Raw genomic sequence first — 15,966 nt, 5'->3', positions numbered from 1 at the left:
GATTGCAATGTTTGACCAATGGGACAAATCTCATAGTTACGCAATACAGGTTAAGTAAATCGAGGAACACCACTAAGAATTTCTGTGATCCCAGAGTCAGCGATCGGAAAGACCCTAATGAAAAACAAATCTGGTGGGTTGGATCTATCAGATGACTTCTTGTAGGTCACAGCAAGGTATCCAGCAGGCTTGAATCATGTAGTATAGTTGCCAGTCTATTGGTTACCATTCCCTGGGCTACAGCGATACAGCACATTCTGAGGGTCAGGGCTGGACTGGAAAGTGAAGAATGAAAGGTGCTGTGACTATAAAAGGCTGAGGAATAGCATGACACCAGATCTGAAACACCCAGAGGTATTTTGTCCCTCATACCAGCTACTTCAGCTTCCAGATGAATCAAATGTCTCAGCTCATAGTTTCCAGAGTACGTTTCGGCTACATTCTGCACCAGTGACACCTTACCCCCTGGCAGGTTGCTTGAACTGGCTGGCTAGAGTGAAACGGGGACTAGTGCATAGTAGACAAGTGCAGGATATTATCGGCATCATGTTTACTGTATTGTAGTCATTTGAAGCTACGCCTGGCTCCAAATTGAGCAACATTTGGTATTTTTAATGCAGTAAACAAATTACAGAATAGAGATCTGATACTTTTTATTGAGGTATCCATTAAAAAAAAAAATCCCATTTGTTGCTTTATGATCCGTTCTGTAGTTACAACATTGGACCACCTGGTGGAACTGTGTGCCGGATGATGATCCCTATTGAATATGCTTTGGGCCACCAGTAGTAAGGGGAGAAACACATATTTATTCAATAAAACTAGAAATGATGAATTAAGATATGCAGCTCTCGAGTTGTCTCTGCTTTCTTTCTTGCATGGTAAACCACAGAGAACTACATAACAGTAGCATGTACACACATATCAATGCTATAGCAATTAATAGTCTCCTGCTATTGGTAATGGAAGATGTAAAACTCGTTGAATCATATGTTACCTACATGCTGGAATTAACCAGTCCAGGCATGCCATCCCTGCTAATCACCCTGAACTGCAGATGCTGTCCGAGCTCACCTACGTACAAAGAAAAAATCTGAACCACGACAATCGGACGGCACACCAAATGCATGTTCAGAACATACTCTTAGTACTGCCTCAACCACCCAGCTCTCGATATTTCACCTATTACAGTATATGCACATTCTTGTATAACTATTCCAATAAGAAAACAATAAAATACAAATCTGACTGCTGTCTTTTTTTTTTAATATCCAAAATGCATCATGTTGATAAGTAACGCTGTGCTTTAATTTGCATTCTAATATTATAAAATACAGTCCTACTTATTTTGTTTTTCAAGTTTTAATTTTCATCTAAGTGTCGGTGGTTAAAATGATCTATTTATCTACAACAGTATTTATTTAACCCATACAGTACTGTACACTAACTCTAAAAAGCATGCAGTTAGAAAAACATGGAAAATTACACTTTTTATGTTGTACATTTTTACAAAGTTAGCCTTATTATAAGGGGGATTTGGAGAGAGAACATGGCCTTTTTTTTTTAATATGCAGACTCAAATAAGTTCCAACACGCAAATATTTCAACACCTGCAAATTAGATTTCTGGGAAGGAAGTCATACATTCCAGTGAAAGTCATTCTAAAGTAACACCTACTCACTTCATCTGTTTTTAGAAGCAGAATGAATTTAAATCTGTTAAGGCTTTCTTCTCACATCACGCACAAACACTATGGCTCATTCACTAGTAAACCTCCTTACAAAAGTATTTTTCAAATGTTTTTGTAGTTATGGCAATGCTCAGATTTAATTACTATCAGACAAGTAATTTCATGTAGGTTTAAGGGTGCAAATGATGTTCACGAAACAGCGGTTACATCATTGCCATCTGGTATTCAGATAACTGACCTCCATGCTGAAATGTTTCTTCAGTACCACAGGGATAAAAATACTTAAGTCACATTGGAACTGTTTTCAGCTAAATTGTTTTCTCGCTGCCAAATTAAATCTGTTCTTTCAACAAATAACAAACGGATATATAAGTTGGGGATTTTACAGTTAATGTTGTACAGGATAACCAAGATACATTCATAGCATGTGTCAAAATGTCTTTCAATCAATGTCCATGCATTTATATCAAATGTAGGTGATATAAGTGTGACAAGTATAGGTGCCTCCAGTCAAGGGTGCTTGAAATGAAGTAGCTTGATACTGACGAGGCCCATGCCTAATTGCACAGCATTGTCTTTAGAGATCTGCTGAAAATTATAAATTGGGAGTGTCATTGCCAAAACCTTGCAACCTCTGCTGAAAACAGCAAATAACATGCTTTTTTTTTTTTTTTTTTTTTTTAAAGTTTTACCTAGGCAGGCTTTATCACCACCTGCTCGCCATATGTCTCCGTGCTTTAAGCAGTGTTCAGCAAACAGTGGCTGCTGACAGGTTCTTTGCATTCCAAGAAAACTGTGGAAATCTGATCAGTCGGGGGAGGCAGCCATGGAAAGCAGCTTGAAGCATGCGGTTACAGACATTTTAAAAGAGTAATGAACCAAAAATCTAAAACATGACACATGCTTCTAATGAGTCTGTGCATTGGTTACATTTAAACTCAAAACGTGTGAACAATGGCAAAAACTATACTGAACAAAGTCAAGAGATGATTTCTTGGGTTAATATTTATATTTTTACTAAGCAAACATCACAAACTAAGAATTCTGTCAAATGTTATGGGTAATTAACAAGTCTTGAAGATATGTTGGTATTTTTTTAATCATGAAAACTGGAAATTTGTAGCTTCATTTTTCGAACCGATTAGGCAACTAGCTGTGTTACTACACACACACACACACAAGAGTAGGACTGCAGCACCCACACGATTACATGAATCTCCACAACTACAGTTATACTGAAAAGCACTGACAACACAGACAAGCGAGGAACAGGCTCAATTAGACTTGCCAATTCAAAGTGATCAGTAAACACAATGCAGAAAAATAATAATGAAGAAATAAAGCTGTGATGCTAATGAGGCCGGACTTTGTTATCCTTACCATTATAAGCTATACATAATTTGTATACCACAAATAAAGACAGGTGACATTTTTATACTTATATAAAAAAAAAAGTTTATTATTTGTTTATGACTTGTATTATAGTGGCTCAAAACTGAATCTATGGACACAAAAATTCAAATAAATGAAACATCTAGTTGTAGAACTGCTTTTTAAAATTAACTTACTGACTATTTGATAAAAGAGTTGTTTCTAAAAATCGCGGGGGGCAAAAAACAACAAAAACTTGACAATGTACTGTACATCCAATTCAATATGAGTCAGTCTGAATAAAGTAAGAATCCCTTCAAAAAACCAATGAGATTGACGTAGATAAACCAAAACACAAAACTTCACCGTAGAAGCGGTAAGAACGAGGTTTGTTTTTTCAGCAAATGTCCGCGAGAGAAGCAACCCATTGGCTATTTGATGTACTTTTCCATGAACTTCTTGTGAAATTCAGATCGCAGGGTGTCATTCACAAATCTTTTCTCCCTCTTCGCCTCATCAATGCCCTTGGCGCAGTTCTTAAATACAACATCGTCATCCCACCTAAAATAAATAATGATTACGTTATTTGATCTTCTTGTTTGCATACGAACATCATAATGTTTGCATTGACTAACTATATTTCATTACTGAAATAAATGGGGAAAAGAAATTGAGGGACTTTTTACTTCTGTATTGATATTCAGCAATCTGTTGAGTGGTATTCTACATATTTAACAGAATACATAGAACCAGTTCAGTTTTACTTATTCATGAGCAGCTACAAAACCACAGTGGAAACTATTTTAGCTCTTAATACTACTACTATGGACGTGTCACTATCAACAAAAGGTGAAACGGAGGTCGTGGAAAGGCCATTCGTCAGAAACGTTCCCCCTGTATTTTAACACTATTGCCTTGACTTCTGCACTGTTGACAGTTACAATATTACAGTAGAATAACAGCGGGCAAACACTGCAGCTTGGTGTGCTGCTCATTCTGGTTGGAGGTGCTCTACCTTCTTTTGACACTGAAGGCTGTCTGTGCCGGCACCAGCTGTTGCTGTGCTGGTTGCTGCTGCCCTGCCAGGTTGAGCAGAGGGTTTCCACTCAGAATGTTCTCCATGCGGATCCGCTCCTCCTCTGCCTTCTGCTCACGCTCCTGTAGAGACACAGGACACAGAACACAGCTGCTGTTAAATGGATTCGACACAGCCATACTCATCCCTGTTACAGAATTCTTGTGTTCAAGTGGCTTATCCTTGTTGCAAAGCTATAAAAGCACATATTCAATTATGGGATGCATCTGAACCACTACAATTACAGGAAATGGAAATCAAAAAAGCAATTACTAAAACGCCTAGGGAGTGCAAGGCAAGTTTTAGGGCATGTTCATAAGTAACAGCAATGGATACTCCAGGTCTTTTATTGCCATTATTGGCCTTTAAAAACTCCAAAGAAAGGGGATATTCTCCCAAAGGACAGGAGCTAATTTGGAAGACTTCATAAAGTCAGACCTTTTTTTTTATTTCTACAAAGAGTAAAGACAAATTCCTCCTGTAATTAACAAGCTACAAAATAAATTGGCTGCATATCCCAGATCCGGAAATGCCTTCTCTAAAAACAGGGGTTTACAAGATCTTTGCCGTACAATAAACTTGAGTGTGCCGGCATTAACAGTTACATTCCAGACACGCTGGAGTTTACTATAAACACTGATAATTCTGAGTGCTTTCCTAACTCCACTGTGTCATGTCGCAGCTCACTAAAATAGATCTTCACTGTCATGGAAACTTCATGCCAGGGTATGCAGAAATGCAGGGGTTTTCATTATACAATGCATTCCTTAAAAGGACACTAGCAAATAGGAATGCTGTGAATAGCAGAAAGTACAAGCACACCAGAAAAAACAGACTATACATTTTGTAGGCTATTGTTGATTATTGTTATATTAAAATGCAGACACATGTATTATCATGGGTTGTAAATTAAAACACAGAAAAGAAAAATGCCTGCTAATGGCAGGAAAAAATGTGACCAGATTTTGTATGCTCTGTAAAAAGAGATTTCACCATCAAGAAAAAATACACACATACATGACAGTTAACGTCCTGTACATAGGCTTTATTTATTTTACACAATAGTTTGTATGTAGCTTATGCTTTTAAAACATCTTTAAAAAACAAAAATCAACAGATTACGAATATTTGCCGTTTTTCTTTTAATGTTGTCTAGCAGTACAAGACTCTTACCCTACACAACTTATTCTTAAGATTCTGCTCTTGCAGCACTTGACCAACAAGATAAAAATACTTTTACAGTTTAAATGGTCACAAGGGAGCTGACCCATCCTGACCACAAGGTGCAATTAGAGGCAAATCCACAGAAACCAGAAGGAAGGCAGCTCCAGGCCTCCAGGGAAAGTCATCCTAGGATACTTCACATGGGAAGCTTCTCATTTCACGTCTCGCTTGAAATCCTTCCAGTCCTTTTCCCACAAACTAGCTTTTTTTTTTTTTTTTTTTTTTTCCTCTGGGGAACATACTGGACGTATAATCCCAATTCACCCATGGAAATCAATGAAGAAAAGAACACCATCTAGTTTTCACTAAGTATATCCCTGCCAAAAGAGTGCATCAAAATATCCCAACAGTATAGACCCTTTCTGACCCCTTAACCAAGGTTTTGTTTGGGGTGGGTGTTTTCTAAGTCTGCAGGGTCCAAGTGCTACATCAGAGTATCAAGAATCACCAAGCTGAATACCCTACATTACAAACTTCTGATTCTCACAGTACGGCTAGACCCACGTTTTTTTTCAATTCCAAATGCTTTAAAACTGAGCCCACTTTTGAGACTCATTGCCCTCACCTCTAAGATAATGCACAGCACCACAACAATGACTCTGAGATCAGTAAGTATTTTTAAAAAAGCAGCAATGTAATGGTTTTCATTTTTCTGACAGAAACACCACAGGCGTGATCTTATGCTCTGCAGTCTCATTTCAACAAGGAGAAAACTGCGAAAATTAAGAAAGGAAACCGAAACTCATCTGCCTAAGCCACTAAGACACGTCCTAAACATTACGAACTCACAAATGTCCATAAAGACCAAGAGAAAACAGTTTAGTCAGTCTACTAAGACCCCATCTGGTACGATTGGATATACCAGACTCTGTACAAAATACAGTACAGTATGAATTTGAAGCAATCTGGTATAAATTAAGAAAAAAATGTAGGAGCCTTGGTTAAAAAAAACATGCAGCTAATGTCATCAAAAAAGGGACCAGTACAACTGCTCAGCTTAATGTTGAGAAAACAAATTAAACCCTTAAACTCAAACTGTTTTTGACAAGCAAATATAAAATATCAGCATCTACTGTATAGGTTCTAACCTTACAACCCATACATTTAAACACATCAGTCATCTACATACAAAATACAGTAATGTACAGTCTGTAACCCTGATCTAGCACAATAAATACATTACAAGCAGCAAAATGGGTTAAGCTATGCAATTATTCCATAGTTAAGTTCTTGCTTTGACTGAAGCACAAGGCCAGTGCTGCTGTGTGATGAATGATCTGCAATTGATCTCACTAAAATAATTTAAAAAGCCTGTAGTCTAAACACAAGCCAGTTTACCATATAAACAGAAGCCAGTAATTAATGAGAGTAGGATCTGGAGCTGAAAACCCCTTGCATTGTGACCTAGCAAACGCAAGTGATTAAGATGTGTTTGTCCATGTTCACAGGGCAGTATGACTTCTGAAATGAGGCTACACAAATATAAGCACACAATGACGGGATGAAGGATACACAGTATTTTCTTTCCAGTAAAGTACAGTAAATCCCCTCAACATGGTGTACACAAGATTATGCAACAAATATATATCTGGTACGGAACAATTATTCCAGTTTTAAACTACTGGCAACATCAATAAAGTGATCCAGCCCATTTGTTCTCAAGATGAAAAATCAAGAAGCCAAAACCACTTATAACTGAAAACACTAGTACAGATCAACTCAAATTAGGGGCTGCAAGCTTCCCTTCTATTTGTTTGCCATAAACACATTTAACACACTGCAGGCTAGATCATCCAAAATGTTTTTATACAAGTAAGCGTAATCTTGCGATGAGCTATTTTGCATTAGGTTTGCAAACATCATAAACGGATAAGGGGCCTGTAAACAAAACTATGAAAATGAATTTGGAAGCTTCTTTAGTTTTCCCCCTAACACCAGCATTAAAATCCATGCAGTGCGTCTGAGTACTTGATCCACCCCTTTCTGCCACCTGGTGGTGGAAAACAGTACAACACATTGGCAGGTAATGCCGATAACATTAACCTATAAAAAAATCATGTGACGTTTGCAAGTTTTGAATTAAAAAAAAAAAAAAAAAACGTTGAGTCTGCTGCGCCTGGTAGTTTATGTGTCGATCCAATTTAAATATGAGTTGTATTCATTGTAGCCACGCACAGTGGTTTATAGTAAATAACACTATGTTTCTGTGAGGTCAGTTTATTTTTATTAAGCATTGTAGTTTCATTTACTCTGCCTGTATTGGTGACCTGAAATTAGTTTTGTTTGTCTGATTACTTGCTGCTTTCTAATCGGTACATTGACTGAATTCAAGTAGAATGGCATTTTTCATAGTCATATGTAACATGTCAATGGGCTACAATAAACTCTCAAAACAGATTTGATATTTTGTATGTATTAATTTAAATGAATTTCAAATTACCTCCCAGGATTTACACTATTATGTTTTACTGATAAAGACAAGTAACCAGAGCTTGTTGACTCTCCAGAACCATTTCCATTCTTTACTCCCCTGTGCGCTGTGTGAATGCAAACAGGATCCTTTTTCTCAACCAAAAAGTTAAATATCACAAACTCTGACAAAAGTGACATTGCTGGTGGCTGTAGTCCTATTTCAGGAAGGCATGTGAATATTTCAAGCTCTATAACAAAGTGTTACAGCCTGTAGTTATTGACGTGCTCTGACTTACCTTGCGCTCATGCTCTTCGGCGCGCTCCTTCTTGATCTTGTCGAGTTCAGCCAGCAGGGCGGCGGTGTCGTCATCACTGTCCTCATCAGAGTTTTCATCCTCGTCATCCTGTGAATGCCGACACAAGAGCAGGTCATACAGTGAAAAAAAGATGGGGGATGGAGGGCATAGAAACATGGCTTATGTCACATAAGTAGGATCTTAAACCCATGTCATGGCAGAGAAACAAGCAAATCTACAAAAATGTCAAAACCCAAACAAATCAGCACATCAAACGACATGAATTAGTATTAAAAGAGACACAATATTATTACTGAGGAACTTAAGGAATATACAGTCACCACCACTTACACTGTACAGGGTTATTTCGGGTAGCCGTTTATATCGGACAAATAGCGTTTGCAATTCCCATTGATTTCAATAACGAAGGCATCGTTTATATCGTGTTAAGCATCCGTATATTTTGGGCAAACTCTGCTGGATTTCATTATGTGCCATTCATAGAGTTAAATAACAAACTCACCGCTTATACTGTAGTAATCGCTCTTATTAATCCACAAATCAGCTGTTTTCGCCTCTTACCTTGTCATTCACATAGATTTCAGTAAAAAAAGGCAGCACTTTACTGTAGTTAAAAATGCTTGACAGATCGATCAGCTGTTTGCACCTCGTTACTGGGTGATTACCACTGTACTGTATCATGGCTATTTAATCCCTGTACGCAGTGTCGGGTTTATTTACAGTTTGAAAAAACAGTACTGACTGCAACAGCAACCAAGCATGGCTGGAAAGAGAAAAGCGATGAGCATCAGCACGAAAATTCAGTGTAAATAAAATGTCTCTCTTAGATGCTGTGCGGTTGCTAAAGCATGCTTGGTACTCTGTCAGTCAGCAAACAATGCAATGTTGCTTCAAAAGGCTGGGGACAATATAGGAATGGACCTTATTATGGACTGGGGAAGGGGGTGGGAGTACTCTGTAAATAATGTGTGTTTGTAAACTGTGTTGTTCTTGCTCAGATCTGTTAGCGTTCTCTGTGGGTTTTGGTGCTTGTGTGACTTACAGCTGTCTGTGTGCGAGTGCATCCCTGAGGGGGTGGGAGCAGGTTTGACATGACCAGTCAGAGATAGGGAGTGTTGGACCAATGACTGAGGAAGGGGGAGGGACTTGGGTTGGTGGGTGTGTGTGTGTGTGTGGAGATGACAGTTTAAAAGAAAGAAGCGGGATATGAGAGAGAGAGAGAGAGGGGGGGGTTGAGTTTTTGAGTCAGAGGAGAGGAATGAGAGCCATTGTTCACTAAAAGCAAAAAACAATAATACTGTTCGCCTGCAGGGCGTATCAACTTCAACCTCTATCTCGATAAAAAAAGTTGAAGGTGTCAATAGTATCAGAACCAATGAGACATACATCTGTGAGGGGATCGTCTGCATCAAGGTTGGCTGCTGGAATCTGGTCTAACCGGGGCCTCTTGGAAGAGGAGGAGGAGGAGGAAGAGGTTGTATGCTCTGAAACAAAACAAAACACTAATTGAAAAGGACAGAGATCTTTTACAAAACAACACTTTAGAAATGGAGATACAGATGAACCTGCTTTATATCGCGATTGTCATGCAGGCATAATGCGTGATATAAAGCTGGTCATGATATAAACCGAGTTTCATGTTTGCCTATGACAGCACATTACGAGTACGAGAAAAAAATAAAGAAAACTAACGGTGAACTAAAGAGCAGTGGTTTAGTAATGTACAATTAGTTGCTCTTTACATTTAAACAAATGCATATAGTTTACTACAGGACAAATACGTTTTGCATCATTAACTGGAGCTAAACAATTTGTGTCATTATCTAAAAAAGGCATGAACTGTCGACTGATCAGGGCTGTCAATAAGGCGTTGCACTTGGTGGGCTGATTTTGTTGAGTGCATTTGTATGACCGACTAAAATTTGGTGACGTTGGTGTTTCTGTATCCCTTTAAGAACGCCCACGCAGCATTTGACAGGCTACACAAAATGTCAGTTTATCAGCCGAGATGCTTATTGGTTGTTAGTTGTGTTAGAAATTAATTATATTCTCTGGTTACTTAGTAAAGCCCGGCCATGCAGCATTTGACAGGCTGCACAAAACGTGACAATAAGCCGGTTTGTGATATGATATTAAGAGAAGTAATCTCTCAAAAAACCTATGGTGTACGGCGAGTGGTTTTTTAAAAATCGTGATAATAAACGGGGTATGATATTAAGCACGGCGATATAAAACGGGTTCAACTTAGGATTTAGGCTAGTAGGCATATGAACCAAGGCAATATCACAAGAGCATCACTCAGATCAGGAGAACTGGCATGGTGTACTACACCCATTCACCGTGCTCAATGCACCTACTGTGAACAGTGATCATTTACTCCTGTATTGCTACGAATGGCTGAAGCAGCTTGAATTTACCCCTGGCTGGTCTGTCTCTGGTCTTCTCTCTCACAGCAACTCGCTCTCTCTCCTCCAGCTCACGGCGGAAGTCACGAGTGCGGATCTCCTCTGGGGCATCCTGAGTGGGCTGTCTATGGGAATAACATTGAGAAACACACACAGATGTGTGTGTGTGTGATCATTATTCAGCGATTACCACCTTACTCCTCCTTACTAGGGGAGAAAATCAACAGCACAGCCTGTTCTCTGTAATGGTCCAACAAGTCAATGTTTAGACTTTTCAAGCTTAAAAAGTAAAACCTGGAATGGCTCAAGCTGCTATTACAAGAAGTAATTTCCATCCCTGCAGTAGGACAGTGCTGCTTTAGATTACATTTCTAGATTAATGTGAATGTTGTGTATTACAATAACAAGTCAGCCCTTAATGTATAAATTAAATCAGAGTTGTTTAAATGGCTGACATGTATTCTGTAATGTATGAGTATACTACTTTGTTTCTTGTAAAATATTAACTTAATTCTTAGAACTTCAGCAACACATTTTATATATATATATATATATATATATATATATATATATATATATATATATATACACACACACACACACACACACACATTTGTATACATATAAAATAATAAAGGCAACATAATTTAGAAATGTTTTTTTACAGCATTTTTATTTGTCTTCTTGTGTTTATTGGGAATATTTATCAAGCAAAACCCCACAGTTTTACAACAGAATTACATAATAACCACTTTCTGTAAAACGTATTTTTAAACGTTATGAAGCACCTTTTAACGTAGAATTCTGCGAGTGGCCTTTTCGGTTTACTCCAGTATGATGGCCTCCTGTAATCAGACCTACCTGTATTTGATTTTTGTGTGTGATGGAAGATCTCTGCTTGAATACTGTTTAGACAGAGCACTTAAATCTCCCTCTCCTTTCCCTCTCCCTCCCCGTGCAGGCTCAAATGTGGGTCTGGCGGCGGTTGTCATCTTTATTTACTAGAAGATAGAGGAAGTGGGTTAAGCACTACAATTTCAAATGTAAAGCTTTCGGTACATTGAAACACTTCTGTGATGGTTTACAACGATAACAACGAAGGCTACAGACTGTTGGCTACTGGGTGGGTAACTTACAGTTTAACTTGTAGAACTATATAGTTTAACTTGTATAAATATACATATTTATTTAATTCTGAAGTCGTTTTCATGACACGTACGCTAAGGTGAATTTAAGTTACAACAACAAAATCAAGCACACGCGATGGTTTGTTTGTCCCAAATAATCCCTTCACATGGTAATAACTTAAACACATGTATGTTGCAGCGTTATTTAAAATACATATTATTGTGTCTTCCATGTAAGCGTAACGAATATTTAATAAATAAGAATTGCGGCTTTTTACGTTCAATAAAGCCGACATATTCACGGGAAATGAAAGCAAAGCGAAACCATCAATTCCCACTATGCCTATCATAAAATACAGAAAGTTGTATTAAATGTTACAAGTATTTCGCTTAAAAGAATGATGTATATTTTGCGGTAGATCGTAATAACAATTTGTTTTCACTCACCCTCACGAACCATACGCTATCCCAAGCGGCAATGCGCGCAGCATCTACGGCATGCCACACAGGTCAAAATTCTTCAATGTTTTTTTTTTTTTTGATGGCTGAGTTTGTGGAAATTCAGTTCGAGAAAATGAAGCAAAATCCTGTTGTATATGGGGTAGCGCTTTCTGTCTGTTAAGGTCACAATTGCACGTGTTCCATATATCTCGAATACAGTGGCATTTTGTGCTTTCTATTTGTTAGGTGTTTGCCGACAGTCGAAATTAGGCCGTTCATTGGTAATAAGTGTTTTTCAGGACTAAATTCGGTTGTTTTGTGTTTCTGCCATTAATTGTATTTCGGTCTGTAAGTTTGGATTTTGTAGTGTTCCTCTGAAAGGTTACATTGTGAACCACTCATCAACTCTTTCAGAGCTGCAAGCTGATTTCTTCTGGTCCAAAACTATTGCAGCACTGATATCCCACCCCCAGTTTGCCTGTTACATGGCAGTCCTATTTCTATCATGTTTAGATAAGTCATGGATGTATTAGAGGGAGTTGGACATTATACATAAACAGTGTTTTTTGTTGTTGTTTTGGTTTGGGTTTTTTACATTATAGCATGTTTGTTAGTGTTTTGGGTGTTATTTTACTGTTTTTTTTTTTTTTACAGTCTGAATTGCATTGCATAGTAAAACATGTGACTTGTGAGGATTCCAGACACCATATGTTTTAATGGTAAACCCCTCTCTTTAAAACAACTTTCTCAGACACATTAGTTGGTGCAGTACTCATCTAAACCACTGTGAAGCAGCACAAGCTAAGAAGTCTACAGGGTCTGTTTATATGACTGAACTAGTGTCATACCAACTCAAATGTTAACATTATGTTCAAATAGGTACAGCATCCCCCTTTTCACAATTACAGAATAGAAGTTAACCATAAATTCCATGTGAATAACATTGCTTATGAAATTTCCCCCACTACCTCCAATGTGTAAACTGAACCCTGAGGCTTATTTCTGCGCCTTCATTTAAAACTAGTGCCTGGAAGCTGCGGTTTATTGTTTTGTTTTCCACATGCTTCCTTAAACATCCTGCCACCCTTGCTACTGCTCATCAGATGTGTGTTTCCTATGTGTGTGTGTGTGTGTGTGTGATCCAAATCCCAAGATTAAAAACTAAGCAGAACTGCTCAGATTTTGAAAGCATGGTCTTAAAACCAACTTCTATATGAAATACTGGGCTCTATTCACTATAAATCACAAGTTATAGATAGATGGGATTGCTATCAAGGCTCCATGCACCTGAGGGAAACAAAAATGCCCAGGTAAGATTTATGTTGTTACCTACAAGCACTTTAAACTCCTGTTATTGTAGCTCATAGAATAATTCTGTAGATCGTACCTGTCATTCATTATATACGTCTCAAATGTCCAGTTTTGCAAGCATGTTACTGTAAACAGGTATTTTGTACTTTAAAGCATTACAGCTTGGTTAAAGAAACCTGTTTGATAGCAGTGCTTTCTTACAGTGTTGCACTTTGTTTTTACATTCTAGCAGTCAAAACACATTATGAATTATAAGCTATATTGGCATAAACTGATTAACGCAGCATAGTGCAATGTACTAGTTCTGCAAAGCTACAGCAGAAAGACAGTAAACAACGTCCCCCCCCCCCCAGGAAACTTCCCTTCCTCTCCTCGACCTACTGTATGGATGATTGGAGTTCCTTCCTTTTGACTTTCCATGAATCCCAGCTTGTGTTGCTGGAAACCAGTGGTGTGCTGAGAGATAACTCGTAATAACCCTGCCCCCACCCCACCCCTTCCCAAGTGCAGTGAAGATCTTTGTCTTGTGAACTTCTTTTTCACTCTCAACAACAATCTTGATTTTTTCACTGCTCTAGTTTGCTTTCACTACAGTGTATTAAATTACACAGGATATTTTAAAAAGGTGCTTAAAGTAATTGTAGCCAACACAACAATTTCATAAATCTTACCTATTTTGTACTTCCATTCGCTACATTGGTCTCAAATGTTCAGTTTTGCAATGAACACATGCTATAGGAAACAGGTATTTTCATTTAAACCATGATATCTGTTCTTACTTATGTTTAAAGGAAGTTGCAATTTGCAAATGCCATTTTCACAAGAAATAAGCTATCCTTTCACTTCCTAGGTCATTTCACATCAGCAATGGTAGTAGCTGCCATCATGCTTTAAAATAAGATGTAGGTTTGCAATCCCTGGACATCTGAGACGTGTGTAACAAATGAAAGTGCACAACAGGTAGGATTCACTGAATTATTGTGTTAACTGCAATCATTCTGAAATAGTACGTTATTCCCTGCCATTCGCTAGATAGATCTCAAATGTGCACTTTTGACAGAAATGTATATTAAAAAGTGTTTTCATTTCATATTTACCAGATGAAAAGCTTAATTAAAATGAAAAGCTTAAAACAGAAGAGACATTTGACCAAGTTACAGTACTAATGTCACTATCCTTCAGCTAAAAGCTAGTTCTGGTTTGGGTTTTTTTTTTCCCGTTAGAACGAGAGCATGAGCTTTCTAGACTTGCCTAGTGTATAAATAAGTCTGCAAGTGCTAGCTTTGTAGTTTGGTTTGGTTTGGGCATGGAGAGCTAATCTTTCCAGTGCAATAAAGTCACAGCCCTGTGTTCTGACTTGGAAAGTAATTTTGCTGGCTGAATAATTGCTATTCAGCTTTTTAAAAGGTAGCTTAAAAGCAATAGTAACCCATTCAAAACAGCCACATATATTCCCACAAAATCAGAGCGATCGGTATTTCAGGAGAAGTAAATCAGTAGTTTTGGAGCCTGGCCAGGGGGCGATTTCTCTGTTGTGAAAGCACAAACATGTTTTTGTGTTACTGAGTTGCTGGTTTGCACTTTGCACAGACTTGGCTTCAACATGTCTTATTTTTGTTTCCCTCTCTGTTCTCTGAAAGCCCTAAGCAGGCACCTTGTCTATTAGCTTATTCAAATTCAAAGGTGCTTTATTGTCATGACTAACATCGTCATTATTGCCAAAGCATTTATAAAGTAATAATAAACATATTTAAATACAAATAGTAAATACAATAAAACAAGGCAAATACACTAAATATTGAAACATTAAAAGGGTATATAAGGACCTTTTTATTTAATTGTGTTACATGTTCCCATGTGTTGCTACAACTATTTAAAATAAGGTGTATTGTTTTAATTTTTTCTTTTTTTTTTTTACATTTTGACCCCTTCTTAATTTTTAAATTGCATTCCCTGCCTCAAGATGGCTTCACATGTACCCGCATGGACCTCTCAGAACTACATTTCCTATCATCCCCCATCATGGACAGGCGGTTACATACTGGGCAGCCAGTACGACTGACAGTTTTTCTGGGTCCGTCATGTGTTGGAAATGTGGGAGAGGAGTAATGATTTTTTATTTTTTTTTTAAAAGAATATGTCTTTTGTTCGGGTGTATTTATCACAGTGTAGGAGAAAGCGCATCCGTCTCACAGTGACCACATAGCTTGTTATCTCTGGGTAGCCAAGTCTGCCTGTGTATTCACTGAGACAACGAGACCAAAACGATTCCCTAGTCCAGCCACTACCCTGTGCTCCACTGGGAACCAGAATAGCAGGCAGCAACAGGCCTCTATTAAATACGTATCTCATGTTACATACCCACGGATATTGGGTCCATATAAGTTAATTTAGTGTTATTATTATGCTTTTAGATAATGCATGGCATGTTAAAGGAGTGATAACCATTAACGCAACATCACCACTGCCCCCCCCCCTCGTTTGCGTGTGCTGAAGATGTTATGGTTTTTTGCTTATTCTATTGTAATACATATGCAAACATTATTGCTGCTACAGTACCTGTTAGCAATTACTTTTTATGGGTAAAGTCAGA

At 38.0% G+C, this 15,966-nt stretch overlaps 1 protein-coding gene across 1 annotated transcript; it reads right to left on the bottom strand.

Annotated features, from left to right (window-relative positions):
* Positions 1-2,771: 2,771 nt before the first annotated feature.
* Positions 2,772-12,162, bottom strand: cwc15 (CWC15 spliceosome associated protein homolog). Its single transcript, XM_041233209.1, has 7 exons — positions 12,069-12,162; positions 11,356-11,495; positions 10,507-10,619; positions 9,476-9,573; positions 8,069-8,176; positions 4,077-4,219; positions 2,772-3,622 (listed from the first exon to the last, which is right to left on the bottom strand). Exons 2-7 carry the CDS (start codon positions 11,484-11,486, stop codon positions 3,493-3,495), a joined length of 723 nt encoding a protein of 240 aa, XP_041089143.1. The 5' UTR covers positions 11,487-11,495; positions 12,069-12,162; the 3' UTR covers positions 2,772-3,492.
* Positions 12,163-15,966: the final 3,804 nt, after the last annotated feature.

This window comes from Polyodon spathula, chromosome 30, assembly GCF_017654505.1.
Source record: "Polyodon spathula isolate WHYD16114869_AA chromosome 30, ASM1765450v1, whole genome shotgun sequence".
NCBI classification, from domain to species: domain Eukaryota; kingdom Metazoa; phylum Chordata; class Actinopteri; order Acipenseriformes; family Polyodontidae; genus Polyodon; species Polyodon spathula.
The sequence above is the reverse complement of the archived record's forward strand: the minus strand, read 5'-3'. Positions and strand labels throughout refer to the sequence as shown.

Excerpts from the sequence above, each read along its gene's own strand:
- cwc15 (XM_041233209.1), bottom strand. The coding sequence starts at position 11,486 with ATGACAACCGCCGCCAGACCCACATTTGAGCCTGCACGGGGAGGGAGA. Across the intron at positions 8,177-9,475 it reads CAGACGATCCCCTCACAGAT|GATGACGAGGATGAAAACTC; the intron begins GTATGTCTCATT and ends CGGCATTCACAG. Across the intron at positions 4,220-8,068 it reads CCGAAGAGCATGAGCGCAAG|GAGCGTGAGCAGAAGGCAGA; the intron begins GTAAGTCAGAGC and ends GTGTCTCTACAG.